Source organism: Pyxicephalus adspersus, chromosome 11 (genome assembly GCF_032062135.1).
Source record: "Pyxicephalus adspersus chromosome 11, UCB_Pads_2.0, whole genome shotgun sequence".
In the NCBI taxonomy this organism is placed as follows: Eukaryota; Metazoa; Chordata; class Amphibia; order Anura; family Pyxicephalidae; genus Pyxicephalus; species Pyxicephalus adspersus.
In genome coordinates, this window is record NC_092868.1 from 39,116,908 (window position 1) to 39,139,800 (window position 22,893).

General features: G+C 37.6%; 1 protein-coding gene across 2 annotated transcripts in view; it reads right to left on the reverse strand.

Moving 5' to 3' along the window:
- TTLL10 (tubulin tyrosine ligase like 10) overlaps nt 1–22,893 on the reverse strand; it is a 35,957-nt gene that overhangs the window by 11,360 nt on the left and 1,704 nt on the right. Inside the window, exons 2-7 of one of the 2 annotated variants that reach the window (XM_072426479.1) lie at nt 16,504–16,904; nt 12,227–12,383; nt 5,720–5,838; nt 3,990–4,101; nt 1,881–1,966; nt 167–338 (exon numbers count right to left, since the gene is read on the reverse strand). In XM_072426479.1, coding sequence (XP_072282580.1) covers nt 167–338; nt 1,881–1,966; nt 3,990–4,101; nt 5,720–5,838; nt 12,227–12,383; nt 16,504–16,828 — 971 coding nt within the window. In that variant the 5' untranslated portion in view covers nt 16,829–16,904. Of the gene's footprint in view, nt 1–166; nt 339–1,880; nt 1,967–3,989; nt 4,102–5,719; nt 5,839–12,226; nt 12,384–13,594; nt 13,688–16,503; nt 16,905–22,893 lie in introns of those variants that run through there. The other variant, XM_072426480.1, reaches the window with a different exon arrangement.

A 22,893-nucleotide genomic window follows, 5' to 3' on the forward strand; every position in this document is an offset into this window, starting at 1 on the left:
GGGTGTAAGTTCCAGATATTGGTATCTGATAATGGCAAACAATGCCAATTATCTCTATATGATTTTCATGTGAAACTAAGATACCTTTAACAATAAATGCCCTGTCATAGCACAATGTAATTTTAGGTACAGGTAACATTTTTGCTTTGAAGAAGCTTTTACTCACCTTTGCACAATCCGTGCTTGTGGGCATTTTGCTGGAATTTTCTTTGACATTGAATTTTCCACCATGGTCTGGATTTGGCTTTGAAGAGTGTCAATCTGCTCCTGGTTTTTCAGCAAATAGATACCACGTCCCTGATTCAGCCCAGTAGGTTTACAGATCCACGTCTGGCCATCTAGAATATTAAACAATTAAGTATTCATAATTAGTGTTGGGTATACTTCACTGTTGGACATCCATGGTACCTTCTTCAGATATGAAATATGCTAAAAAAAATAAATTTTGCAGAAAACACCAGAACATATACATAATGCCCAATATTAGATGCATCACCTACAAAATACAATCTGGCAGACCAAACTGTTACACTTTTGCAGCATTTCTTACAATTACTTTATACCACAACTGTATTATAACTCATGTTTGAGATTATACATTAGGGAATATCATATTTAATAGCTTGTAATAATTTCTATGATTAATTACTTCTCTTACATCCTTAATAAAAGAGATGCCCAAACTAAATCAAATCTAGCTGAATCACCCAGTGCATAGTGTCAGCAACTAGGAGTGAGTCAAACAAAGCCAATTTTCATTTTTGGTCATGCCAATAGTTCACTCCATTTTTAGCTCATGGGACCTTTGCTGGGTACTTGTTGTATGCCTTTCCTTCCTAACGTCTACCTTTTCAGTCTTCTAGGAGGAGGTCTGTTATTAAAGTTGAACTTAAAGCATGAAAACTTTCACCTCAATATATAACCACAAAGGATATTCATACACTTTATGTGTGCAAAATCCCTTTTCACACCCAAAGAGCAGAGCTATGGGAGGGAGCTAGCAAGCCCACAAAGCAGTTTTAGGTTTATAAGTAATATAATAATATTATTAATAACATTACTCAAGTAATATAATAATATTTTGTCAAAGATTGTCTTGAAAAGTGTAGGGCTTTATGACTAGGGATGAGCAAGAATGCCTCTGGGCATTCTTGCGAAAATTTTCTCGAAGTTCCGATGGGTCTGTGAAATGTCAGCGAAATTTTGCAAAACCATCAGAAATCCAGGAAATCACTATAGGAGGATTACTGCATTCATAAATACAGCCGTGGGAATCCTCCTGTCGGTGAGCGAAACTCTGCCCGGGGATCTCTTACTGAAAGGAGGATTCTCACGGTTCCATTCCAGCCACAGTACTTCTCATGCAGCTTGCGTTTATGAATGAACCCGGCCGTGGGAAAAATTAGAGGATTTTTCCCACACTACATTCATTCATGAGCTCTGTAAGTCTCGCTGGCCGACAGCCCTGCTCCCCTGATTGCTGTTTGCCGCCCTGTAGTATGTGTTCCTGGATAGAGTTTCTCCAAGACTCCTGTGTTCTTGGATAGAGAAACTCTATCCAAGAACACATACAACTAGTAAAGGGCTGCAAGAGCAATTAGGTCTTGCAGGTCCCAAAAATTTGGTCTCGCCAGCCGAATTTACAAAGGTCGTTCTCGCCTAAATGTTTGGTAAGCGAGAACGGCCCGATTCGCTGCGAGACCGAATTTAATAAATTCGGTCGCTCATCCCTATTCATGACCCATTCATTAGTCAAATGATAAATACAGACTGAGCTGCACAGTGCATTTGCTGTTTGTTATAGGTTTCCTGACTCACACATCTCAAAGAATAAACTATTTTTCTTAATTAACCAATGTTTTAGGTGTATACCGCATTACCTTCATAGTTAGAAAAGAATGGTTCGGCCTCTTCCTTCAAATCCAGACGGTAAGTTTCGGGGAAAAAATCTGCCATTTTCAGCACCCTGCTTGTAGACAGAAAAAGAAACCAATATTGACCAAAAGATTCACCAAAATTTAGCTGTAACTGAATAGTGTCCTATATCTTCTAGCTGTCCCTGTTGTTCTTTCTTAAACAGAAATCCTCCTCTCCTTTCACAATTGTTCCTCTTTTAAATTGGAAAGGACCTGAAACACCTGCACTATTTAAAAAAACCCAATGGAAGCATAGAGAAGAAAGAAGGAAAAAAAATTGGCTTTTAAAGTGGCACTTAAAAATTGATTAAAAAGTAAAGCTTTATTTATACCAAATATATATAAAAAAGGATCCAAAATGGATGGACTTGCTTTGAATATACAATCAAATCATTTAAAATATTGTACTGCACCTAAGTAAGTGTTTAAAAAAATAAAATAATGGGTTTGGGTCATTGCAATTTGAACTTTTTAGGTTAATTGTTTAAAAAGGATATTTTATTTTGTTTAATGTCTCCCAATTTTATGTAAAAGTTCCACTAAATTGTCTATTTGTACTGTTGGATTGCAGTAACACAAACAGTATTTTAAATATGTATTACACAAATTAATTGTAGCATATCCTAATCATGCTCAACTGGGGATTGTGGAACACAGCAAAGATTAAATTATTGCATGAATATTTTGGTACATTAGGTAGCCCATTAAGGAGGCCATTCACACCACAGAGCTCATAATATATGCCAGTACAATTTTAAAGTATTTTGTTTTATCTCAAACTATATTGGTATGGATTGCAGCTTGCATATTACATGCACAGCACAAAAACATTTTAGCACACCACTGCAGCGTATTGGTATGAACCAAAATATTATGATATATAGCCAAATGCCTTTTTTCTTTGTGTTGGGACTGCACTTGGAAGCATGGCCGAACACTGGCTGCCCTAACATAATGCATAATAAAGCATGAAAAAAAACTTATCAGTACATTCAAAATGTGGACCCTCAGAGAAGAGGTGTAAGTGATGATGCTACTTATTATAAGCTTCTAGTTACAAGTTTTCCATTACAAGTTGCTATGGACATATATTGCAAAAAGTACTGGTAAAATGAAAATCAAAATTTTTACTTTACATAAAAGGGTAGACAGTAAAATGTATTTATTTATTTAAGTGCCACACCCTTTTTTTTTTTTTTAAACAAAAAAAAGTGGGGGGTGCAGTACCGGCCCTTTCTGTCCTAATTGCCGTGAATTGGTGAACAGAGCCTCCAGGGATACCTACATCACCCATCCCGGGAGGCTTTGGCATCTCCTTCTCCGTATGCCCAAATTTAGGCATGCATAGAAGGAGCCATTTCTTTAATGGGAGGAAAAAATACCATTCTCACCCATGCGCAGTGAGATCAGCATTTTTTCCCCCATCTACCTACCCATGCATTGTGAGATCGGGTGACGTGTGAAAAAGACTGAAGAAGATGGTGGTGCCCAGTGCTTCCTCCCCTTCGAGGTCAAAGGTAAGTGTGATTTTTTTTTTGTTTTTTACTTTAGTTTACTTTAGTTTCGCTAAGTTTTATTGATTTGTGGTATTTTTTGTATGAACATTTTGTTCAATTAGAACACACATACGCACACAACATACTGCTAGCCATAATGATAGAAACATAATAGGTATGTGTGCATCTGATGCCAACTATTCGTGGTCAAACAGTATTCTTTTGTGAAGTATATTTACACAACCTCTGCAATACTAGAGCAACCTTTATTCCAGAAAAATGAACACAAGTATACGAGAAGCTGCATTGTTTCCTTTTTAGGCTATTATTGTTATAACCAATTTTAATTTAAATCTTTTATAGGTGATACATAAGGATGTAACCTACCAATTTAGAATAAGAGGCAGTGTGACTGACAACATGAAATTATTTATAAATTATGCAATACTGGATTAATATCTAACAAATAAAATAATATTGAGTTTTCTGAGTCTGAAAAGTCTGTATTGGCTCCCTAATCATTGTAAAGGGGTCGGGAACACTCATATCCATGGTGTAACCAGAGACCATTGCTCACCTGGCTTTGTTGATTTTTTGCATGACTCTTTCGTATTCTCGCAGGCTGCTTAAAAGTCCGATCTTTGTGGTAAGCACCTTGTTATTCGGTATTTGATATAAAAGTTGTTCACCTATATATTTAAAAATTAACATATGCATTATTGCAATGTATAAAATATATACAAGCAGAAGCAAGAATTCCTTATTACTGTTTTTTATGGAACTAAATACTATCAATTGTTTTGGAAACATTGTAGGATAGCAAGAGATGTAGAGAAGTTTCAGGCAGTTTTAGCACTTGGTTTTACTTAAAACAGCTTGAAATTTTTTACATTTTTAGTAGTGAAACAAATTAGGTCCATTCATTATTTTTTGTTTGACAGGTGTCAGGAGGCATTGCCACACATGTTTTCAGACACTATAGGCCTGATTCATTAAAGCTAGAGAAGATAGACATATCACGGAGAACACGGATGATCCAGAAAACCTGGAATGGACCTGGTCCAGGATTGAAAACATTTTCAAATAATTGAAAATAATTTAACAAACTAATTCCTGGATTGCTGGATCACCCCATCCTTGCCATCTTCATGGATATGAATTGGTGCTGTCTGCAAACACTTTTAAATGCTTGTGCAACCTGTCTGCCACGCTTTTGCAGCTGCTTGTAAATGTCTGCACATGTGTTTTTAAATGTCTAAAAAGGCCAATCAGTCTTTTTCTGTTACCAGGTGCCTAGTGCTTGACCTTAGATTCCAAGGGTTAGTAAACAGCACTGTAAAATACCACTAGTCTGAACATAGCCAAAGGGTTATTCCATGCAAAGCTGATATTCTGGCAGGTGATAAAGAACTAAACCACTTATTGTTTTTTATCTCTAATAACATCTTGATGACGCTCACTCTATAAACAGAAGGTGTCTACACCAATGTTTATGAACCTTTTCAACAGGGGCTATCTCTAAAATAAATTTCAGGTCTTCAGGTAATCCTTCCTATAATTACTATATCCACAGCTCACAGTATATTAGTGTAGTGGACAGAAGAAAGAATGAATCTTACATTTCTGGCCAATAGGAAGAATGTCACCTTGTAGATAGTCAAAAAGATCATTGGTATCTAGTGAACTGAAAATTCACGCAAATTTCTCATTGCTCAATGAACCCCTAGCAACCTTTGGAGGAACCCTATGGTTTCACAGAACCATGGTTTTGGCACAGACCCAGGTTGATATGATAATGATTGGTGGAGCCACTAAATCCATACTGCATACAGCACTTTCAGGCTTGTTGGCTATAAACAGTGCTCAGTGCATGGCTTCTGAAGAGTAGGGTCTGGGGCAGCAGTAAGGAAAGTACACGTTTTTAAAAAGGAATCATTTTAATATTATGTATATAACTTCTCAAAGTTACTTGGCTACTTTTTTATTAAATACTTTAAGATGCTGGCCCAAAGCCAGATCAAACTTCACTCTGAATTTACATGCTGAATACTTATTTCAGGCCAGTGACAATTACTGAAGATCAGTGTGACATCCAGCCAATTGAAATTTTCAGTTGATCATCATCAGTGGTAGCCTTCATATAAATGTTCTCCAGATAGATTATCTATAACTATATCTAGTGCTAAGTGCAGTACAATAAAATAATAACAATATCAGATGTTTCTGTATAGGGCATTTAGATGAATATCTGAAACAAAAGGTTCATTAATATTGTGTGTAAGCACAGAACAAGCAAAGCAGTCTAACCTTCCCGGAAGGCATAATAAGTGGCTGAGCTCTTGGTTTCGCACCATTTCAGTTTGTAGTCATCTCTCTTGTTGTCGTGGATCTGTTGCCATCCTTTGTTAAGACAATATGCACTAACCCTAGAAAAAAAAGACTGTTTATTTATAGGTGATATTGATTAAAAGACCCACATATAGCAGATTAAGAAGTACATGTTATATTTATATTTTTTTATGGTTTTATGTTTTTATATATAGTTTGTATTTCTACATAGGATCAATGCTATTTATTTATCTTCCTATCTCATAGAAAGTCTATAATTGGCTAAACCAAGACCACCCAAGAGTTAAACCTACTGCCAGAGTTCAGTCTTACCTGGTCAGTACATAGCCAGCTTCTACACATGTAACTGAAGTATGAAGTTAAAAACAGAAAACTAAAATCCAGGTTTGCATGGAGCAATTTCAATCCCATTTTTGGGGGGTCAAGAAAATTTGCCATTTTATGTCTTCAGTTGCTTTGTGACATTAAAAAATGTAATTAAATGTTTGATTACTGTTTTTTTATCACTCCATATATATTTAATATACAGCAGAGTGGGTGGGTCCTTTTTCAGGTACCTGCATCACTGCCCTGGCTATGTAGATACTTTCCGTAGGATATCAAGTGATGAGTGGAAAATCTTGTAGGCTCTTGTGTTTCAAAACCAGTCATTGAATCTCCACCAGGGAATTTTTCAGTGATTGTCAGATCAGCTGCTTTAAAAACAGACCCCATGCTGTGATGACACCACTGCAATGTGATGAGTGGGTGTAAGCGCTGACCACAGGGCTGGATGACCAGTCTCAGAATTGGCAAGAGGCCTATTTAGTGAATTTAGGTAGGTGAAAACTTTATTTTATTGGAAATGTGTTAATAAGGTAAGGAAATTACATTGTGCCTGGTGTCTGGGTCCACTTGTGGCAGTGCCACATACACAGCTGGCCTGGCACACCACATGCAGTATAAGAAAAAATCAAAAAGTCATCAAAGAAAGGGACGTTCTGAAGTTGTGTCTGTATTGAGAAGATTTAAATTCTATCTAACAGCTGTCTCCTGTGCAGGAAATAAAAGGAAATGCCTAGAGTTAGGACCACAAAAATTTTCTCACAGACCACCAGTGATCCGCGGACCACGGATTGGTGACCGCTGCTCTAGGGTATAAGATACACTTAGTCTTCACAGAGGGAGCAGTTTACTGGCCTGCGGAAGCAGTAACCTCACTGCAGCCTCACTGACAATCTGAACAGAGTCTTAGTGAAATAAAGACTGCATTTGTTACAAAAACCGCATTTTGTGTAGCAAAGTATATGCTTATAATTTTTAGCTTTCGGAAATATTAAAATGTGCAACTACTGAAAAATCTAGAACAAGCCAAGTGAAAAAACTAGAACAAACCAAGAATAATATTTATTAACTGCTGCATGTGAAGACATCAGGAAGGGTTGCAAATCTTCCCCAGGAGGCCCATACTGTCTTATGTGATTTGTCCCATATGTTAGATCCACCATAGTCTCCTTCAAAACCATGGTTTTAAGTAGAACTCTGGCCTCCTATTAAAAAAATGTGTGCTGCAGTGCTTCATCACAAGTGAATTTACAGCTTTCTCCTAGTCCCCTTGAAATTATTGGTTGAGCCTGACACTGAAGTCCACCAAATGTGGTTGGTGGTGGTGATGGTGATGGTGGTTGCATGTCATCCAAAATTAGAGCAGAGATTACACTCTCATTTAGGTCATGCCTTCTTGCAGTCCAGTGGGTTACAAAGTGTTGCAGGAGGCATTGCAATCAGCATTGTATTCAAAGTCATCAGACTTGTCAATCAGAACCTGGCCACACCCAGTCCAACTATTTGGATTGGCAGCACTGCTTCCAATGCTGAAACACCCAATGGTGAGTGGCAGTGTCTGGGAGGGGGAGCAAGTGAGATAAAAATCAAGGATTTGATATAGTCACTAAAGGAAGGATTTTCCTTTTGTTTCCTTTTTGAGCCCTGTATTTCCCATAATAAAAAGAGTTGGCACTTGACTACAATGTTATAAGGGACTTTTATTTGTACTTTATGGGGGGAGAATATTTCCGGTTCATTTTAACTGTGCGCCTTGGAGCTAGCTAGAGATGTTTAATATTCTTATTTTGCGATCCATCACAGTGTGTTATTTTTCCACCAAAGACAACCCAGGAAATAAAAAAGAAGAATACATTTCTAAATAAAAATATAGTCCAACAAGTGCTGAAGAATATCTGTATACTGGCAGCAAAGCACCTTGGCTATTAATGAATCATATTTCTCATGGTATTCATTCAGCTTATAACTCTGCACACATAAAATAAAACCTTTGCTGGATCTTGTAATAGAAACTCAGTAAACAAGAGTGATGCTTTGAGACCTCTAAGAAGTCCCAGAAGATACAATATTTATTTTTCGCATATCAGACTTCTATTCCCTCCAATCAGGATGCTCCCTGGAGAAGATGAAATACCGAGAGTCTAGAATTATAACTTTGTTGTTTATTTAGCTAAGTCCCCAAACACTCCTACTTTTAATACTGAAAAAATAGAATGGGACCATATTCTTTTAACCCTTTGCTATCCCGAATTTGTTAATTGTGATATAGCAGTGTCCTCTATACATTTAGTCAGTTACATTTTATCACCTGAAATGATTTTTAAAGTACAATAAAAGAGGTATTATCAAATACCTGTGCTTGAACAACTGTGACTATGCAATACAAAGTAACAAAAAACTATCCAAAATTTAAAAAAAGGCTTAAAGTTTGACGCAAAACACATCAACACAACACAGTTGGCTCAGTGGCTACAACTCTGGCATTTGCAGTGCTAGGTCCCAAAACTTAGCCGTGACACTATCTGCACTCTCACTATGGCAGAGGCATTATATTGTGAGCCACTTTTAGGGACAGTTAGTGATATAACAATGGACCTTGTAAAGCACTGAGTAATATGAGGACGCTGTATACCTACCAGTTATAAATAACACAAGTATACAATAATATGAGAATATAAGAATATTTATGCTCTTTCCTCTCACACAAAACTTTATACCCCAAAATAACTCAACCCCCCCGTATCTAGGCCAGCGTCTATACCAGTGGTAGCCAATTGGTGGTCTGCGGACCATGTCCCCCGTACAGATCTCAGGCTCGGAAGTGGCTGGGTTGTGTCTCTGGACACAACCCACTCACCCCCCTCATTGCAGGCTCAGACCTGTGATGGGAGAGTGGGCGGGTTCCAGCATCATGACGTCACTAATGGGGAAGTTTCTTCCCTTTAAGTGATACCCGGCTCCCTGCACATGCGCGGTCCCGAGCCTGTAAATTTAGTGGTCCGTCGGTCCAAAAAGGCTGGCAACCACTGGTATCAGGAATCAAGTACCGAAAGAAAACTCAAACAGGAGCATTATTGAGAGGTAAATACAATATAATACTACAATAATATTTTACAATTCACCAGGCCTGTGCAGAAGTTCAAACATTTAAAGTTTTATTATTATGTTGTGCAGTCTTTTCTTAAAGTGGAAATAAGGACGCTCGACTATCTGTGTTACATCTTAGGGCACGGCAATCTTCCTTTCTTCTTCCTGGACAATCTTCAGTTATCTTGATTGGCCATGCCAGGAGAATGTAACTCTGCTAAGCACGTGGTAATTCATTCATTCCCAGCACAAATAAGGGAAGCCAGGACTGCGCATGCACAGCTCAGTTTTTCCGTATTTCACTGGCACGACCAGGCAAATAAGATGGGCAATTGCAGAAGGGACATCGCCTATCCCTTCCTGCAAAAACCACCTGTCTGATCCCTGTACTTGTAAATTGGGACTTTAGTTCCACTTTTAACTGACGTTTCTGTAAAAATGAAGTAGATAAAGAAGGTTATAATCTGGCTATGTTTACAGTGCCAGGAAGGTTGTGGTGTGGTTTCTTCGCATGTCATGGAACTGCTTTCTCGGGTGAGACCTGGAGCACCATCACAAATTTCTAGGCACCATACCAGGTAAACTTTCTGAGCCTCCATCCCCACATGTAAAAGTTCCTCCCCAGATAGCAGCACTGGGTGAGACTCTACACTAAAGCTACATACGCATGTGCATTGTCGTTGGAAAGGATCTTTCACGTTTGTCGTCCATCATCTGTGGATCCTCCAGGATGGTCGTTCGGACGTTGGACGACAGGCGCTGTACACACGGCAGATTCTCGTCTGATATCGGCCCTGAGCCGATTATCGGGCGAGAACCATTGGACGTGTGTAGCCAGCTTTAGTGTCCACTCACAGTAGCCCCATACAACATGATTGGGAGCTACAGCGAGTGGATCAGTATGGCTCACTACCAACTGCTGTCACATGTAACACCCAAACATTGGTGTGGGCACTGGGGCGGCTAGCATGGTGCCAGGAATCAGGTCTGAATCAAGGCTTAGAATACTGAAATAGTTTAAATACAATCCAGAACAATAACTGGCAAAAGTAAGCCCTAAAAGATAAATAAAACTGTAAAAAAATTAAATTATACAAAATTTACACAACAGTACAAAGTAAAACCCCATTACAGGACATATTCATTTACATGGAATTAACACTTTGTATGTACTGTACTCTTCAGCACATTTATCCATATTGATTTAAAGTGAGAACTAAGGGCATGTCATCCAAAAAAAAAGCAATCAGGATTGTTCATAGTAATTCAATAAGATGATACAAATCTCACTTGATTCATGAACATTTTTTTAATTTCTATCTTCCCTTCTTTCTTCTAAATGTAAAGGGTGTTATGGGGTTGTTTAGCGGTTTTCTGAAATCCCAGGATGTAACTTTTAACCCACACTTTCTGATCCCTTGCTCAGATGAGCCTCGATTGGCCTTTAAAGCTCTTGGAAATGAGAAGCTAAAACATTGCTAAAGCACATCTGAGAACACAAAATGTTAGTTTTGCTTGCGGCTAAACAGTTAATCTGATGTTGGGTCATATTGTCACATCCTGCACAATTTACACCCTGCATACATGAACAGTGTGAAAATGCAGCCAGCAGAGAGCGCCCTGTTGTCATGCATGTGTAGCCCTGGGGCTTATAGATTGTTATTCTTCTGTTCTTACAGCTCACATTGACACATAACTGTAAGGCATGATTGCAAATTATTATAATTAAAGCAAACAGTGGACACAAAAATACTTCATCATTGAGGCTTTCCTGTCTGTCTTGACCAGTTTTGCAGGTTATGGAGGGACTAGAATTTGCAGTAGGGCATTCTTTACTACAACGTACACCAGTAGACTATAGCACACAATGGCAACGCTGGTTGCCACAAACCATGCGTATGCCACATGTTTTTCGTGTTATTGTGTATGGCAAGCCTATTCATTAAAATGGGTTGTCTTGATGCAATGCACATTAATGCTAGAAAAAAGTTGTTAAAATAGGTCCTCTATGTAAAGCACCAAAACACCACAATCTTAATTGTCTCTTATACAACTGAAAAAGACTGGTGTAAAAAAAGCAGAAATTACTGAGAGCCAATCAGTATCCCATTGTGTTAAAAAAAAAGCCTTTGTTATTGATGGGTTCTTCAATGACAAAAGGAAACAATAATAGGTGAAAAATCTCACTTTATTCTAAAATTTCTTTTTCATCTGCAACAGCTCATCATAGGATGGTTGGATGTGCCAACCAGAATGAATGCATGAGTTACGTCAACCAGGCCCAGCCAATTAAGATGGTCAAAGATCAGAACCAGAAAGAAAAGAAGATGGTGAGACCTACTACAAAACAGGGACAGGAGAATGTATGTAAAAAAATGAGATTTGGCAGGTAAGGGTATTTTATTGCAGAAGGGACATCACCTGTCCCTTCTGCAATAAAGAACCTGTCTGATCACAAATGTTAGGGTAAGGCTTTAGTTCTACTTTAACACAATTTTTCACTTACCTAGAGATGACTCAAGTCAGGAACTAGGATATCTGTCTGTGCTGCCTGCTGTTATCCTTAGTGCTACTACACACATCTATAGTAACACCCAAAGCTAAAGCTAGGCATCCATTATTGGATTTATACTCCGGACTATTATTCTCAAGCCTAGTACAGCAGTTTATAGTACTGCTATACTGTTAGTACTGCTAGTACTGCTAGTACTAGTACTGTTATAGTAAATAATACTGCTATTTGCCTGGGAGTGGCCTTTTTATGCCATTTTATTTGTCCTGGTAATTGGGTTTGGCAGAAGCACCCTGCTTTCATTCACTATGGTTCGGCAACTGTACTATCGAAAAAAGAAAAAAATGAGTTGTGGAGCACAAAATATTTACAAGTGATATTCTGTTTATCTAGAAATTGTTACATTTATTTTCTAATCCAGTCTCCCTATTGAAAAACATAAAAGCTTTGTTCTAGTTTTAGTTCCCCATAAATACCCATGAAACAAATATAAAACTGACTTTTTTAGCAATTTTTTTATTTAGGAAATAAAAGTCACTTACAGATGTGCTCCGTTACCGCCACCAATGTAAAAGAAGGATCCCGGGCCCCGTGGGTTTTCTTGTTTCTTCTCTATGAGGGGAGATGAGGAAATCTTTTGGTTGGAAGTCTGCATTTTAGCTGTTCTTGAGTTCTCCATATCATTAGTTTCAAGTTCACCTGTTCAGGGTAAAATGGGGGATGAATAATACTAAACTAAGCATTTTATTCAGTCTTATTCATAAAACTATATATTAATGTGACACCATAGGGTTCTTCTAGACTTTGTTAGGACTTTCTTGAGCAATGAGCAGTTTCATCCTCCAAGGTAAGTTACCACTGACACCAATTTATCTATTTATCAATCAGTAAGGTTCCTTCTTCCCGGTGACGACCACGCTGGGATAGCTTAAGCTCTGGCTTTTGTCATTATTGGCAGGGGTTCCTTAGGACCCAAAGGTTTTTTTGATAAAGGTTGATCTAGAGGCTAAGCTGACCGATTTGGGTTGGGACATTTGGAAGGACGAGTTCTTTGTAAGGTACATTAAGTAGTCAGAATTGAACCACCCCATGAGACGTAATAGTGCCTTTTGGAATATGATTTGGGGTTGTCAGTGATTTTGCCAATCCCATGTGACAGATTCAAGGTCTTTTGGTATCTTGAACCCCTATTCCACTCTATGAAAGTAGACATGTTTACTAAAAACCCAAGAAGGACATAAAGTGACTGAGCCTGGAACGTGGTTTTTACAAACTTCAGCAGCTCAGCTGCTGGGGTGTCTTGCTACAAACTGATTGTAGTGTGTGGTAGTATCAGCCATTAGTGTAGGGTCAGACAAGAGAAGATCATAGAGATCAAGAGAATGTATAAAACCCCATATCTGTGATAGGAGGAACAAATGTAGTACAGCCTTTAGACAAACTGACCCTTCAGTCATTCTTAGTGAGCGATATTTCCATAACAAAACTCACAAGTTCAATAGATGTAAAAACAGAGACACAAAACAGACAAAGAAAATAACATGTAATTAAAAACATAGTGAATAAAACTTGTGTATGATAACAATTGTTTGCAGCACTCACACACGTTGCATGGAAAATTAGGCCCGCTGTCCCTCCATAGTGTTACCATGGCAACACATTAAGGCCAGGTTCCAGGTAGTTGTTTCATGCTCAGTTGTCATTCTAGAACATTACCATCAGTGACTGTACATACTTCCATAATCTAAGCTATTTATAACAGAATAGGAAATGTGTGTTGCATAGAAGGAATGAGAAAGAGAGTATAGGGCAAGAGACAGAGGTTAAAGTATAACAAGTACTGGATTGTGGCAGGAAGGTTAAATTCCCCATCTGCTTTTTTTTTGGTGGGTCCATGTCCCGTCTCTTACAATTCTTGGGATCTGATGTGCTGGCAATCAGTCTGGGCCTAGATGTCTACCCCAGTGAAGATGAAGCTTTGTTTCCTTGGTGGTTACTACAGATTCTCCCATTGACAGTTGAATGATAGGGGTGGGGCTTAGTGGCGGGAGGGGGTAGGATCATCCACTCATATGGAGGTAAATCTAGGCCTACATAAAGCCAGGGCCTTCCATAGAAGCACAGGAGCTCAACACATACAAAGTTACTTGCATGTAAAACAATCTGCTTGCACTTTACTGCAATTCCTTTTAACATCAACCTTCTATAAACAGTAAGAAAATTGAATCTAAAAAAAGTCTGTACCCACCTTCCCTATTAACCACTTTTGCTGGATATATTTATAAAACTTCACATGCGTTAACCCCATTGCCCACATGTGCTTACTCCCTGCCAACAGTGAATAAAGGACATGCCTTATCCTATATTCACACTAAAAAGTTGGCAGGAATTGTAGTTTAACACCAACTTTATAATGTTTAACGCACCACAAAGGAAATAAATTAAACTTGCAATGGTAGTGTGTTGCAGTGTTCCGCAATGTGCATGGTGGATGTGTTGAAAAGACATTAAAAATGAATAGCACCACAACACACAGAGGCACATGATTCAAGAAGGTACAGTTCCAAAGGATCAATTTGAGATGCATTTCCTGCAACTCCTTGACCATAACTACTTTTGAGCAATGGTTAACATTTTACTAAAGGACATTGACTTCCTGGTTACCAGAAGTATCTATGTTTTCCTTGACCTTTATAACATAGGGGAACTCTTTAAAAAGCTTTCAGGTCTTCAGGGAACCTCTGTTAAAATGATTAAATCCACAGTTGACAGTACATTAGTGTGGTGGTCAGTAAGAAGAATGCCTCCTACATTGCTGGCTAGTGGGCAGAATGTCAGATTTACAGATAGCCAAAAAGATAATTGGTGTCCTTTAAACTGACCTGAGAGGCACAAATTGTTCATTGCTCAAGGGGTTCTAGAGAGAGTAACCTCTTGAGGAACCATGGGGTTTTACGGAACCCTGATTGATAAACAATGATGTAAGTAGTTCTTCAGATTCATTTAGGATCGCCGTAATATTTTTGCTGCAACATACAAGTAACACCAAGTAGTTTTCAGCATTGGTACATGTCTCTGTCCACCATTGATGTCCTCTCTTTCCACTGCTGTGCATGTCATTGTTTTGAACAAAATCCCTTTATCTGAATATAAACAGGGCATTCAAAACAGAATAAAAAAAAAACAAAAAAAAACAATCCATAGTAAAAACACCACAAAATTTATTTATTGATGCAATGTTTGGATGGCACTACAACATGACTTAAACTTGCAACCACAAACCAACTTTAGTGAAGACTCAAAACTACAGATGATATAGAGCACTTCTTCAGGGAAAGGCATGGATGAAAATTAAATAAATAATAAATTAAAAAAGGAATGAAAGAATTAAAAAAGAGAGAGAGAAAAGGAGAGAAGGAAAATGAGGGAAGTCAAGGAAGGAACATTAAAAACATAGGATGGTTTTAGATGAAACACACCTTCAAAAAAACAGCTCCAATGGAAAAAATATACCATCTACTCCAACCAACAGCCACCTAGTAGTAAATGAGTATGTGAAAGGTGAAAATGTTAAATCAATACTTACATATGTAAAGTATAAAAAGCTTGAAACTCGTGACCTAGAAATGTATTTAGCTGAAGTGAGAGTAAAAATAGATATTTCCAGGCCATTGCAAAGCTAGTGGTCTCTGGGATGACTCACCTGGCGTAATGAGGAAGAGAAAGATTCTTGGTTTTAATCAGTGAAATAACAAGCTTCCCTAGCTGTAAAGCTGATTATCTGGTTGCTTTTCTTAGCTTTCTTCTTCAACACTTCTCTGTAGGGTGATGGCCTGATTATAATCTGTCTTTTTAGTTTAATAAGTCCCTCGGCTGTATTTTAACCATACCGGTGCATACTTCTTCTGCAGAATGGGGCTCATTTAAAAATCACAATAATGCAGGGAAGTTTATTCATCCTGCAGCCACATGTGCTGTGTACATAGATGCTGATGTGTATTCTTTGGGCACTGTGATACCCATAAAATTGGAAGCAGCCTTACTCCATAAAAACATGTCAAATATTTCTGGTTATCAACCCTAATAATACTCACCAACTCATAGAGGGCTTTCTTCATATGTCTATCTTCTATGGATTACTATGAACACTTTAACATTGGTCAGTGATGGATTGACCTCCCACATATACTGAGAAGTATTTTCCATTGACTGGCAAGAGTGTAAATGGGGGTCATTTTCATACTGAGCACAAATGTACAACAGCATCTCCAATTTATGAATTGGCTTTCCCACTGACCACCAATATTGGAGGTACTACACTGGCCACCAATGAAAGATAGTAATACTCTGGCCTCTGAAGTACGAATAACCAATGTAAATGGTCTCTGTGAATCTCTCAGTCCAATATTTGTTGATAATGTACCTTAAGCTGCAAATATATTCATTTTAGCTGAGGTTCCAAGACCTGAAAACTGTCTGTTTGTTTTTTTAATGGATAGAAAAGTTGAGAAAAGCCTAGGGAACATTTAAAGCATTTTTCAACCAAACCATGTGATTACTAAAGCATTACGAAACCTATTAAAAGTATTATACAGTCTATTGTTTCTTTCATATTAAAATGCAATACTCACAGAACATAATAATACAAAAGATATAATACCCCACACAAAGCATTCCTGCTATAGGAAAATACTGTGAGACATGAAAAAACAGTAGTGGATGATTGTTGGCTCTGAAATGGGAATAGTTTTTTACAACCACCATTTTACCATCCCCAAACACTATTCACATATTACATATTGTATTCAAGTAATTTCACCTTTGGATATCCTGTGTGAAACCTGGGAATCTGTGCCAGTCTGGTGCCCCTTTTTCTTTCTTGCTGTTGGGGTTTTCCGGGAAATAGATGCCATCTTCATTAATCGACTTTGGTTTGATGCTTCATTAGAAACTTTTCCATTTCCCGAACACTGTGCCCCATTGCCGCTGCTTTGCTGTGTTGTCTCATTTACATTAGGGCCCTTTGTATTCATCTGCCTTTCATGTTGTTTGATTCCCTCTGACTCTGAAGTTTGTATTGATGTATCACATAATACTTGCTGTGAGTCTTCCCTTGTCTCAGTCAGAGTGGCTTTTAACTGCATTTTATGAAATAGGTTAGGCTGGGTCAGTAGAGAGCCCAGGTCATTTTACTGTGGTCAGAAATCGGATGCAGTTTATCTGTTGACAGAATATGTAATAAATATTAGCTGATCAGATCATCATATCAGATATTAGGTGCCATGGGAAGTATGCAAACAAAAACATACAAAACACTTTATAAGCGTGTATCAAGGGCCACAAGTGCCAAAATCTTTACCCAAATAAAATCTTGGGAAAATTGAAACTCTCTGTTTTCCTCATCCCCCAGTTGTCAGGCATCTCTAGCTATTTAAAGTAAAGTAAACAGAGGGGGATAGAATTTTTCTATGAAAAAAATAAAGTAGGTTGCCAAACCCAATGTTGAAACACTAAAGTTACTAGCTCTCGTTCCTTTCTGGATGGGCTTAAAGAAAAAGATGGTTAATATTGACCAGAAGTATTAAAAAACAACACGTTATTGAGTATAATTAAGCAAGGTAATAAACATTCAATCAAAGTCCTTTCTGGATTAATAATAAACCGTCCTGTACTTAATTGGGGTAAATATGAGCATAAAAGTGTAAATTATAAATAAATTGTCTCTACTCCTGAAACGTTTCTCCAATTTGGCTTCTTCAGGGGAGATTTGGTGAGAAAACACGGTGAAAATCTTATGTAGTACAGAAAAACAAAATATTTACAGCAAATTGCATAAAAGTTGGTCCATTTAGGTAAAGCCTTAAAACATAGAGTATAAATAAACTTATTACCTCCAAATTTCGAGGAGAGGATAAGTTGAATGGACTACGTAGAAGTTCACAGGGGTCAAAGCAAAACATAGTCCATTCTGGATCAATCATAAATTGCCCAAACCGCTTAATTATACTTAATAAAATGTTGTTTTATAATATTGCTGACCAATAAAACCTCTTTTTTTAATAAACCCATCCAGAAAGGGAGGAATGAGCTTGTACCTTTTTTAATATTTATGAAAGTAACCTAATCTAGTTATGCTTTAGGCAGAATTTAGGTTCGTGCTGATGCTAGTACAGTGTGCTGTTACTATTTTCTGACCAAGTAACTTGGATATTTTGTCTGACAAATACCCACTGAATTTTCAAATCTTACCTGGACTCACATGCTTTATATTTAATGCCAAGCCTACAACACCAGTGTGTATAATGTTATTAACCCTACCTGTATGTCCTGTATAATGGCAGATTTATATTAGTTTATCTCTTTATATCACAATATCAAATTAAAGGGTACAGATACTTTTCAGATAAACAAGAGAAAACCTAAACTAAGGAATTATTTTGGCTGCTGACCTCCATCATAACACTATTTTTCTAGATGTCCTGCTGATATATTGGTGTCCCCAACTTGGTACAAATATGCCCTCTTGCCCTGGGGTCAGTGTTAAAGCCTAGGACTGTCACCGGGCTGCTTATCTGATTTGGACTACAAACTCTGACCTCTCTCTCTTTACATAACATAGAGGAAGGTGTTCTGTGGTCCACAGGGAAAGCTTGTGAAAAAGGCAGATAACAATTTGTTTTAGATTTCAGTTCAGTGTTTAGAGAGTTAAGCTACGTACACACTTACAATAATTATCGTTGGTAAACGAACGACGAACGATCCTGCACGATATCGGCGAACGATCGTATAGCACCGATCCTGTACATGCAGAGAACGACACGATCGTTCGCAGATATTGTACACACAATAGATGAGATCGTTTGAGCGATACAGGAAGTGACGTGCACGACAGGAAGTGAACGAACGTTCGTTCATCACACATGCTCAGACCATGGACGATCAATGAACGACCGTACACACGATAGATGGTAAACGATCGTCGTCCAATCCGATCCGCCGGTCCGGTCGTTCATTTCCAGCGACTATTCTCATTCGTCGGCGTCGTTGGTTACTTTTTTTACAAACGATTTTTGACCAATCGATCGTTCGTCGTTCGTTTCCAACGATAAAAATTGGAAGTGTGTACGCAGCTTTACACTGCTGGGATCAACAGAAAACACTTTTACATTCCTAGGGTCATAACATTCACTGACTGCATTGCATCTATAAAGGAGCAGCACTTTCAATCAAGTTGAGAAAGTATGTTAGGACTACAGGACAGCTCTCTAATACCTCCACAACACATGGGAAGGCATTAAGTAGTAAACAAAGGCAACTAGCCTAGAGTATGACTGATTGGACTGCTTGATATAACACTAAAGAGTGCACAAGACAAATGGTTTGTGAGACACAGATCCACTTTTCTGTGGGCTTATGTACCTACAAATGAATATTGATGACTGTCACATGACAAATCCTTGGGGCACAGGTACCTACAAATGGTTTGTGGCAAGAATGAGGTTACCAATCCTTGGGGCTCATGACTTGCAAAAAGTCGGGTCACCAATCCTTGGCGTTTTCATGCCTACAGATTATTTGTAGTGAGAGTGAGGTCACCAGTCCTTGGGGTTCATATACCAACAGAACATTTGTCAGTAATTCCAAGTTACCATCCCTCAGGGCTCACATACTTATAGATGTCCTGTGATGAGAATTAGGTCACCAATCCTTGGGGGTCATATACCTGGAGATAATTTGTTGTGAAAGTCAAGTCATCAGTTCTTGGGTCTAACATACCTGCAGATGACTTCTGGTGAAAGTCGTGTCACCTGTCCTTGGGGTTCATTTACCTACAAATGATTTGTGGGGAATTCCATGTCACTAATCCCTGGGGCTCAAATACTTACAGATGTCCTTGGGTGAGAAACTGGTCACTAATTCCCAGGGCTCATTCAGGTCACAATTCCTTTGAGCTCACATACTGTACTGTAGATGATTTTCTTGTGAGAGCCAGGTCACCTATCCTTGGGTATCGTATACCTCTGGATGATTTTTCACATCCAAGACCTTGCCAGCAGGCTTGTTCTTTTCTTGGTGGATAGCACCAATTAAAGGTTCAGTTGCTGTGTTCTCTTTGCAGGTCATTGTACACCCAGAAAAAGGGCAAGTGTGAATACAACAGAAAAGACAATGAACTGGATGAAATCCAATCTGCTAATACTGGAAACAGGAGAACTGTCATGCCAAGTTACTTATTAAAAACAGGCTGTTGGCATGAATGGAAACACATAGTAGACGAAAGACGGCTCATATATTTCTAATCTGCAGGAACATTTTGCACTTGCCAAGAGAGATTTTGTGCAGACAAGTTGAGCAGCAAAATGTATTTGTGCAGTCGATAGATGAAATTTCATATACTGTTTGGATCATAAGATCTTCTAGTGCATCATAGCACAATCGAAGATTCCGAAGCTCTATTATTGGCTGAGCCATGTTACTAATTTGTATAATTTGGTGATTGATTGCAAGATCTTCAAAGTCTTGAATTTACTCTGAGACAATAATAATTATTATTCAGATAATAATATTTCATTTTGAATAGATTATACCAAAATAAATCCCCTGTAATTTTTTATTGTTGTATTTGTCCAAAACAAGGATATTAATCCTTCATTCATACATTCATCCTTTGGACAAAAAAATTCAAATTTGTACACGTCACCAAACAATTTGATGTTAAGTCCTCCCATTGGGAAACCTGTTTAGGACTTTTTTGGCAATACTTTATACCACACCTCATTTCCTGAACAGGAAGTGAAAATTACCTAACGTTTATCCCCTTCTTTATTCTATCGAAATCTGAAAAAAGGTTTGGGCATTATACACATTTTAAGACTATACAATCTTCCCCCTGTAAAATCAGAAGCAATGTTCCTATACATCCACCAGATCTATTGTCTCAGTTGTACAGTATAATAGATAAGTGTTTTTATCCTAGCCATGTGACTGTAATTTTTTAGATTTAATTGGGCTCAGTTGAAATGAGTTTTCACTCTTTTAAAAATATCCTCATCCTGGTGTTTTAATTTTGTCTACTTGGGCCTTATGTGTTTTATCAAACTGATTTTGCTCAGCTTCAAAAGCCAATTTAAATCTATAAAAGAAATAAAAATTCAATATTCATCTTTGCTCGGAAGCTGTGGTGACAAGTTCATGTCCGTGCATAAATGAGTGACAATCCTAGCGCTATGCCTATTCTATGCAGTAATCAATACATAACATGGAGAAGTAACAAAGAAAATAATGTGAAAATAAAAATTTCTTTCCAGAATAACTAAGTAAATAAACCTCTTCAAAGTGAACCCGTACTTTGTCTATGCAGAGCAAAGTAGCAGGTTCAATATATTATATCCTAGCTACACATAACTAGGGCTAGTACACAAAGGCCGTTTCAATCACCAATTCTATAAAGTGATAAAATCTAAAGTATTTTAACAGTTGATTCTCAATTAAATCCAATTAAGAGCTGCCATCTATCCTGTGGTCCCTAACATCCATATTCTATGATCAAAAAGGGCAGAATATGGTACATATGCTGTGCTGGTCAACAGATTAATTATATAAAACTTGATGGCACCAGTAGGTTGAGTACTCAATAGCAGATCTGTTTTTTAAAAATAAGATGGCAAAGGTTTAACCCTTTCCTACTCAACCCAAAACTAGGTTTTTGGCTGGATATACATTAAAAAATATATTGTAATACAATAAATGAAATTGAGATACAATATTCATATGATAATATTACATAAAAATGGTTTGAAAAATAGACAATTCTTTCCACCACAAGCTACAATAAAACTGCAGCATTACATAGCAGACAAAAGCTAACAGCGGTGTCATATGATCACAAGAAAGGGGTCAGTAAACCCGCTCCTTATATCACATCCACACCTTAGGCCTTGTTTGCAGATTGAGACACACAACCTTGCTGCTTTCTCACACAAATCAAATTTCTTCTTTAGAATCTAAGAATAGAAACCCTAAGAAAAAGCTTCAGGGCATCCATTTGATTTCCGCTAAATTCGTTTTTGATAGGAAAAGGACCGAGAAACCTTTTTTGTGGCCCATAAACCTAAAGTATTCCTTCTTTTCATAGGACAGCTTTCTGACTCATTGGATAGAGATGGGTACTGGTAGGTTTATTATAACATGATGAAAAATATCTTTAAAAGTGGATTTGAGTTGATTTAGTGTATTTTATACCTATTTTTTTTTTTTTACATGTGTTCCCTCATAGCCATTACAGGAACCTAGAAAACATGAATCTAAAGGGACCACAACTAAATAATGAATTCCGTTGTATGCCCATTGTAATATTCCTATATAACAAAAGTTAGGGAGGAAGGAAAATGAACACTATCTTTCCATAAAAATTGTAGTCTGTACATTAAATGTAAGGGTGATAAGCAAAAAAAAAATTAGTACACTTGGTTTAAAATGGACCTTTGTATTGTTTGACACAACATACATGTCACCATATCATCACATCAGAATTTTGGAAAAAGCTATGCAAGGTAGATTAATATAAGTAAAACACAGTAATTTAGAAAAGCTTATCACGTCTCACTGTTCATTTTTGAGAACAGTCAGAAGAATGAAATGTGAATTTTTATGGCGCACATCTTACTCAATAAAATTGTATGACCTTTCTCAGTTTACCTATTCAAAACTATCTTTGTGTATAAAACAGATAATAAACAAGACTTCATGTACATGACCAGTTTATTGGTTTTTCAAAACATTTAAAATGATAGAGGTAAACACAAAATAACATCTAGCTTTAAGTTCTGTCTCCAATGATTCATATTCTAAACCAGCCATTCTCAACTAGGGTTTAATGAAACCCTAGGGTCCTTCCAGAGGTTTCTTACCATTTTCCATTCTTCTGACTAATAATGTAAGAAGTATTCTTTCCACTCATCACCAGTGTAATGGGGCCCCTTCTTCAGTGACTACCAAATTTGGGGGGCATTATCCATTTATGATCAATATATTAGAGCACTTCAAAGACCACCTTAAAAAAGGGGGCACTACACTCTCCACAAAAGTATGGGTGCCATTCTTCACTGACCAGCAAAGTAAGGGTGTAATATAACCATGATAGTAGGGAATAACCACCAATATACGGGAGCACTATATTGACCACCAATGTAGAAGAATGTTACACTGA